General features: G+C 35.4%; 1 protein-coding gene across 2 annotated transcripts in view; it reads left to right on the plus strand.

Moving 5' to 3' along the window:
* Positions 1–7738, plus strand: part of TRIM24 (tripartite motif containing 24) — a 124299-nt gene extending 116561 nt beyond the window's left edge. For both annotated transcript variants that reach the window (XM_045495811.1, XM_045495810.1), the window contains exons 15-19: positions 2204–2532; positions 3872–4004; positions 5248–5322; positions 5970–6119; positions 6606–7738. In XM_045495811.1, coding sequence (XP_045351767.1) covers positions 2204–2532; positions 3872–4004; positions 5248–5322; positions 5970–6119; positions 6606–6815 — 897 coding nt within the window. In that variant the 3' untranslated portion in view covers positions 6816–7738. The remainder of the gene's footprint in view (positions 1–2203; positions 2533–3871; positions 4005–5247; positions 5323–5969; positions 6120–6605) is intronic.
* The last annotated feature ends 985 nt before the right edge of the window (positions 7739–8723 follow it).

Below are 8723 nucleotides of genomic sequence, written 5' to 3' on the forward strand. Positions count from 1 at the left end.
GGTTCAGTCACTTAAGCGTCACTCACAATCTCATGGTTCGTGGGATTGAGCCCCATGTTGGGCTCTGTGCTGAGCCTGGAGACTGGTTGGGATTCTCTGTCTCTGCCCCTCCCCCACTCATGCTCTCAAAATAAATCAACTTTAAAAAAATGTTATGTTTAAAAACAGGGAAATAGTCAACTTAAAGGTTGAAAAGTTTGAGGACCTCTCTCAGTAAATTAAAAGAAAAAGATGGATGGAAAATAGGGAGAAGAGTTCGAAAAATCAGGGGCATTTGGGGTTGGGCATTTGAGTAAAACAAGGAAGTTGGGCATTTGAGTAAAACACATGGAAGGTAATTGGCAAAAAAAAATAATAATACAAGGAAATTTACTGTAACTGAAAAGCATGCACATCTGAATTGAAAGGACCCAAATAACAACATTAAATGAAACCAGGACTCAAATTGTATTATCACCAATTTCAGGATACCAGGATTTTAAAAGCTTCTAGATGGAAAAAACACCTTATGCAAAGGATCAGACATAATGGCAGTGAGTCCTCAAAATGGATGTTTGACTCTGAAACAAAAGAGAAATACCAAAATTGTGAGCAAAAGTATTTCATAGCCAGAACTCTACACCCAGGCAAATTCTCAATCATGCATAAAGATTAAATAAAGATTTTTAGACATAAATGCAAGGTTTGAGAAATTTTAATTCTCATGTACTCATTCTCCAGAAGATACTTGAAAGTATGCTTCATCAAAAATGGAATAAACGAAGAAAGGAGGCATAAGATCCCAGAAGAGAGACAAAGAGAGTACTTCCCAGTATAACAGCTCCCCTGGTGCATCCTGTAGCAGGGAGGATGGGAGACTCCGTAGGGATATATGTAAGAGCAAAAAAAAAAATGTTCGGCAGTATTGGAAAGCATTTTATAACCCTACTGGAGGCTGTGAGAATGACTTAGAGATATAGTATTTAGAAAAGTAAGCAGATGAAAGAAAAGGGTGGAAGAGGGAGAGAGAGGAAAGAAGGAAGGAAGGAAGAATTGAATCACAGTAAAAACGAAAAGACAAAAAAAGGAAGTATAGTCATAGTACATTCTGTGGTTATGTGATGAACAATATTTATACTTACAGTGGTATAAACAAACACCTGTATTATACAAATTTAACTAAAAACTAGATATAATCAGGATATAACCTGAACATGAATTTAACCAGAAATTGATTTTTCAGGACACTTAACCAGTGCAGCAGTGATACTGACCAATTGGAATAGATGTTGGCCATAAAGTTATACTGGTACCAAATAAATACATACATACATACATACTTCATAAAGCGTTAAGAAAGTGGCATGAGTGGCGTGTATGTGTGTAAGTAGTGGGTAGAGAGGCAGGAAGGAAAAATCTAATCTTCCATCATAAAGAATGTACATACCCACATTTAAGACTGAAAATATGTTTAAAATTGAAAATCTGAGAAATTACAATACAAGCAAATTATTTAAAAATAAATAGCAAAAGAAAAGCTAAATAATTTAAAAATAATTGCCTCTGAGGAATGAGATTATGTAATCATGCTTTTAACTAAATCTGCATTTATTACTTTAAATATTAAAAGTTTAAAGGAAATCATAGATTTTGTTATTAAAAATTTTACCATCCCAGGCCCCAACACAAAATTTAGATTCATCTTCAAGTTATTAATAGCTCTTGCAGAAGTGAAGTTAATTATAAGAATTAAAGCACAATACTTTTCTATGAATGAAAAACCAACAGTAGACATATTTTGAGTCTGGATATAATTTTTTTTTAATATTTATTTATTTTGAGAGAGAGAGAAAGAGCAGGGGAGGGGCAGAAAGAGAGGGAGAGAGAAAATCCCAAGCAGGATCTGCACTGTTAGCCCAGAGCCCAACGTGGGGCTTGATCTCATGAACTAAACCTTGAGTCTGACACTTAACCAACCAAGCTGCTCAGGCACCCCTGCTGATCTTCTATTTTGATGATAGTTTTTGGTAGAGATTCAGGTCCTCTTTACCTTTGGGGACTCTATTAGAGTAAACCTCTTCTGTTCTCATACATATTCACAGACTCTTTTGAAGTAACCAGGTGCCTATGAGAGAGCAGTCTACGGTCCCGAATTGCAGCAGTGCTAATGAAGAATGCCAATTTTGAGAAATAAACACATATTCTTAACTTCTTTCCATTGCAGACCAACTATCCAAGGAGCATTCTCACCTCCCTGCTCTTAAATAGTAGTCAGAGCTCTACCTCTGAGGAGTCTGTGCTAAGGTCAGATGCTCCTGATAGCACAGGAGATCAACCTGGACTTCACCAGGAAAATTCCTCCAATGGAAAGTCGGAGTGGCCCGATGCCTCCCAGAAGTCACCTGTTCATGTCGGAGAGACCAGGAAAGAGGACGACCCCAATGAGGACTGGTGTGCAGTTTGTCAGAATGGAGGGGAGCTCCTGTGCTGTGAGAAGTGTCCCAAAGTGTTTCATCTTTCTTGTCATGTGCCCACCTTGGCAAATTTTCCAAGGTAAGATGGTACTTACTTCCTTTCCCACATTCTTTCACTAGAAATAATAATTGATGCTCGTTGTAACTTTGTAAAAAACTTCAGTGAAAACCCACTTCACACAAATGGATTCTTCAGCATAGGGGCTTTGATACTCTGCTTCCCATTCTGTGCGCTTTTCTCAAAAATCTACTCTGTAAAGAAGGGAAAAAAACCGGTCCTTTGAATTACTACAGATGGTTACCCTAGAAAACGGTGATCCTTACGCATAACAATGGCCACAGTTACTGCATGTTTTTGCCAAGCATTGAGCTGTATCATTTATAAATATCTCAAGTACCTTTTCTAACCAACTCTGAGATGCTGCTCCTGCTGATGATGATGGGGAAGAGCAGCCACTGCATTGATCTCTTTAGTTCTTGGAACGCTGTACTTTTTAAAATTTAATTCCACATTTAAAGTTGAAAGAATGGGGGCGCCTGGGTGGCTCAGTCGGTTAAGCATCCCACTTCGGCTCAGGTCATGCATGATCTCACAGTTCGTGCGTTTGAGTCCCTCGTTGGGCTCTGTGCTGACAGCTCAGCGCCTGGAGCCTGCTTCAGAGTCTGTGTCTCCCTCTCTCTCTGCTCCTCCCCTGGTCACTCACTCTCTCTTGCTCTCTTTCACTCTCTCTTGCTCTCTTTCACTCTTGCTTGCTCTCTCGTTGTCTCTCTCTCTCTCTCTCTCAAAAGTAAACATTTAAAAAAATTTTTTTAAATAATAAAGTTGCAAGAATAGTACCAAGAACATTTCTTTTCCATGAATCATTTTAGGGAAAATAAGAGTTGTGCCTCACATCAGCCATAAATTAATGTGTGTATTTATTTTTTTAAGTGTTTCTTTCATGTAAGTGTTTCATACCTCCTTGCCTAACGTTTACCACTTAGGCCCTTGTATTATATTTCTGCTCTTAAGCTCTCTCATCATGGTGCTGTGTACATAGTAGATATGCAGTAAATTCTCAGTGATAAAAATTCATGCCAAATAAATAAATCTGTATCATAGATGGTATGGAGGATGTGGGAAAGTGAGTTGGTGATGGGAGAAATGATGCATTAGGAATTCAGAAATTCCTGGGGCTCCCGGGTGGTCCAGTCAGTTAAGCATCTGACTCTTGATTTCGGCTCAGGTCATGACCTCATAGTTCCTGAGTTCAAGCCCTGCATCAGACTCTGCATTGATAGCACAAAGCTTGCTTGGTATTTTCTCCCTCTCTCTCTGTCCCTCCCCTGCTTGCTCTCTATATCTCTCTCAAAATAAATAAAAAATAAACTTTAAAAAAAAAAGAAAAGGAATTCAGAAATACTCTATCCCCCAACAGTGGAGAGTGGATTTGTACTTTCTGCCGGGACTTATCTAAACCAGAAGTTGAATATGATTGTGATGCTCCCAGTCACAACTCAGAGAAAAAGAAAAGTGAAGGCCTTGTTAAATTAACACCAATAGATAAAAGGGTAAGTTTTTTTAAACATTTCTAACCTAGACTGTTAGCTAAACAGTTTTTTTGTTTAGATGGATTATTGTAATGCAGGTGTGCCTTTCGTCAAAGAAGTGTATATTCAAAATTTTATGCTGACCTCTTTTTTCTTTAGTTTTTTCACAAGAGCGTAAGAATCTTAAGCGATACAACCTGTGACTTTTCCTGGTTAAAATGAAAAAAAAAATCACAGTACTGTCTATACATTTTTTAGAAGCTTAAAAGACTGTACTTGAGCAAGGTAAAACATGTATCCTCTATGTGGTCCAGAGTTTTAAATTTAGTGTACCTTCAGTAAATTTGTTTTGTTTTATTTTTACTATAGATAAGTTTTCTTACTAATGTGTTGAGAATTGGCACCACAGACGGGTTTTCGTATTTATTCTTCTTGGAAATAATTCCATTCTTTTACCCAGTGGTACTGGGTTTATAACTCAAAGCCACCTAATATAGTTAACTGTAATTAACATTAAAAGCTACTACATCAACACTTCTTTAGTGCTAAAGAAGTTCCTTTGCTAAATTATTAAGTAAAACAATCAATATGAAAGTTACTGTGCAAGAAGGGGCCCAAACACACACTACCAGCACGACACTGTGTTTACTGGGATAAACCCCTACGCAGGGAAAACTAGCCGATGGGACCTTCTACATTCAGACAGGCAGCCTTGGGACTGGACACACCATCGGAAGGGTTCCACCTCTGGATCTATTACATACATATGCTCTTCTTGTTGATTATTAATTATAATCCAATATACAGTGTTGTATGTAAGCAATGAATCATGGGAATCTACCCCCAAAACCAAGAACATACCGTACACACTGTATGTTAGCCAATTTGACAACAAATTGTATTAAAAAAATAAGTAAATAAATAAATAATATAAAATAAAATGTAAAATAATTATAATAATCCAATATACAATTTGGAGAGTTAAGTGGAAACTTATTTTTAAAGAGGTTCAAATAGGTTGCTCATGACACTTGTTGTTCCTATAATTGTAAGAATGGCTCTCCTATATCACATAGACCCCAAACTATTAAACAGTATATAGTTCAGTAAATGACTGAAGAGATGAAAATTCTTTCAATGTTTTTCCTGTATTTATCTGGGTTTAATTTTTATTCTAGTATTTTGAAACCCATGACATTGTTGTTAAAAATAAGTTGTGATTTCATTATTTTATTACATTTTTTAATTTTATTTTTTTGCTTAGAAGTGTGAACGCCTACTTTTATTTCTTTATTGCCATGAAATGAGCCTGGCTTTTCAAGATCCAGTTCCTCTAACTGTAAGTATTAATATCATTTTGTGCATTTTTACACAGTAGGGTGATTTTTTTTTTTGAAACTTGATTTATGAGAATGTATAGTCAGTTTCCTATATCTGATGCATATCTTATAGTTTTATTAATACAAACAGAATGCTTTGATCTTGAATACACTTTAATGTTCACAAACTGGTCCAAAACTTGTATTCATTTCTCATATATTCTCATCTCATACATCTTACCTACTATTCTCTGGAATGATTTTTTTTTTTAAGATTTTATTTTTTTAAAGTAATCTCTACACCCAACATGGGGCTCTAACTCATCACCCTGAGATCAAGAGTTGAATGTTCTCCCAACTGACCCAGCCAGGCACCCCTCCGGACTGATTTCTGTTGTTTCTCAAGAGGCTTAGTCCTATATCCTAAGCTGATGGGAAAAAACTGTTCATTTGAGATAAAGACCCCCAAAATTCTTTGTACATATTTTGATTTATACAGACCCAGATTGCAAGTACTAAGTAGACTTTAACAAGACAGGAAGGGATATGTGCGTGCGTGGGTGTGGGTGTGTGTACTATTGCTTGTAAAAGGTTCCTGCTTGTAGAATTTATTTAGGACAGGTAGAATTTAGTCATTTTTATTACAGCATCTCATTTATTTTGAAAGGTGCCTGATTATTATAGAATAATTAAAAATCCAATGGACTTGTCAACCATCAAGAAGAGACTACAAGAAGATTATTCCATGTATACAAAGCCTGAAGATTTTGTAGCTGATTTTAGATTGATCTTTCAAAACTGTGCCGAATTCAATGAGGTAAGAGGAAAAAACAAAAAACAATAGCAATGCGAAAGTAATATTAAATCAAACACTTCATCAACAAAAGAGATGAGTATCTACCAATGATAGTATAAATTTCTGAAAGTTCAAGTTTGTCAGAGAATGAAAGATAATTAGGAAAACTTTATCCACATTACTATCCAAGGTTTATTACATGGTAAGTGGAAATGCAAATTATAGCTGACAACTTGAAAACAATTTAGAAAATAAGTAGTTACCACTCCCTTATAGAATAATCCAGATGAGTCTAAGCCTTTTATTTACTTCTTATCTGACCTTCTCTAGACTTTGTCTAGCCCCAGGCTATTATTTTACTTTACATCATTGATGATGCATAAACACTTTTCCAAAACTTGAGTTAAAAGGGAACAAAAATGTGAGAAATTTACTTATTTTATTGACAGTTGACTGTTAAAATATTGATGTTTGTTTTCAATTCATGTTTTTATTTTTATCCAACAGCCTGATTCAGAAGTAGCCAATGCTGGTATAAAACTTGAAAGCTATTTTGAAGAACTTCTAAAGAACCTTTATCCAGAAAAAAAGTTTCCTAAACTAGAATTCAGGAATGAATCAGAAGATAATAAATTTAGTGATGACTCAGATGATGACTTTGTACAGCCCCGGAAGAAACGCCTCAAAAGCATAGAGGAACGCCAGTTGCTTAAATAAAGCAACACCATTGGCGTGTGCTGGTTTTTAGATTTTTTTGTTTTTGTTTTTAAAAAACATTTTGTCAGTAATTTTAACATCATTACAAAATGAGTTTGTGACCACTCTGATCTGTAAGTTTTTGATGTTTACTAGAATTTGATTTCCCTAATAAACCATTTCTTTTAATCTTCTTATTAAGAAAGAAAGAAAAAGAAGGAAAGGAATGAAAGTGAGGGAGCAAGGAAGGAAAGAAGAAAGAAGCATCAACAACAAAAAGACGTTCTTCCCACTTCTTGGATTTCAAAACTATAATTTGGAGTGATAGCAGCTATAGAAAGGAAATAGACTATGTATGAACTCTTAAGTGGAAATTTAATGTGGTTTGGATGTGTGCGTTAATCCATTTTTAGAAAATACCACTATCCATTAATTATGGCCCAACCATGAATTAGTACTTACGAACAGTACTCCGTGAACATGAGTGGTAATAAGAGTTCTATCCTAGGATGCTGACTGGTGCAACGAAAAAGTAGATTAGATGCTATTAAGAAGGCACCTAACAGTATATAATGTAAGATGGCAACTGTATTAAAGAAAAAGCAGGAAAACAAATGTTTGATTTTTGTTTTTTTTTTTTTTTTCTTGTCTGTAGAAGTGTTTGGTATAGCAGGTGTTCAAAGCCATTTTTCGTACATTTCTAAATATAACTTCTTCCACTGAGGAAGTAAGTGTACACATGTTTGGTTTGCTATGTGTCTCTGTGTAGTTTGTTGTTTGCTTTTTAACTGTGCAGGTGAGCCTTTTATAACAAGACTCGTTGTTAGCAGTACAGCTGTTAGTGGAACTACCCTGGACATGAAATACCGCAGTGTGCGCCATATTTGATGTGAGGCTTTTTCAACGTATACCCTATTGAGCATTAAATATAAGTTCCGCCGAAAGGGATTAGTTTGGTGGTTTTCATCTTTATAATTTGGAATAAAATGTGTTGTGGAATTTAGGAGCGGGCAGTTTGAGGGAACTATAAGGAAAATGTAATGTTTTCTGAAGCTTAGATTTCCTATTTTTAAAAAGTCAGAACCTCAAATTGAATCTTATGTCTGACTTCATTCTGAATTTCATTTTCATTCTCCTGATAGAGATACAGAAGACTAATCTTCTGAGAGCAAGCATATTCCTAATGGGCCAGACCTGACTAGTTGAACTGATAATCCATTTATTCCTTTCGCTTGTTCAGCGTCAAAGAAGGAAACTAAATTAAGATAGACTGGCAAATGGCACAATATTTCTCTTCTAACCTTTGCAAAATATTTACACATGAATTTTTTCAAAGTAACCTTTATAAAACATTAATTGAGGAAATCTTTCTCTTTAGGCTGACAGAATAAAAATATAGCTGAACTGAAAGAATCTTAGGCTGTGAATGGTATCATCTCCCACGGATTGGACCTAGAGGACTTGCTTTTTCCGCAAGGCAATACTTCTTAAAATGGACAATTTGAAAATATTCTGTGGCTAATTCATTGGGTTTTCACGTGTTGCTAAAGATAAAATATGAGAAAATAATTTAGTTACATTAGCTTCTCAAGATAGGTCTTGTCCATAATATGTCACTTACAAAGTCTTAATCACTTCTCCAAATGTGTGTTTCAGAATAGTTGTTGTATTGTTGTGAAGATGCATTTGACATTTATTCTCTAAAGGCTGAACAAATTTTGATAACAGCGCATATATCTTTGAATTGTTTTTTTGCTGTGTGGTTTTTTTTTTTTTTTTTTTTTGCTCCAGCATTTTTAGCGCAACAACTCCGGAGGTTTTGCAAATAAGTTTATTGTTGGCACTTAGAATACTGTTCTTGACTGTTTGTTCTTCCATACTTGTTTCCTGAGGTAAAACAGAGCAATACAGACAAATTTTGAGGAGGAT

Source organism: Leopardus geoffroyi, chromosome A2 (assembly GCF_018350155.1).
Source record: "Leopardus geoffroyi isolate Oge1 chromosome A2, O.geoffroyi_Oge1_pat1.0, whole genome shotgun sequence".
Classification (NCBI taxonomy): domain Eukaryota; kingdom Metazoa; phylum Chordata; class Mammalia; order Carnivora; family Felidae; genus Leopardus; species Leopardus geoffroyi.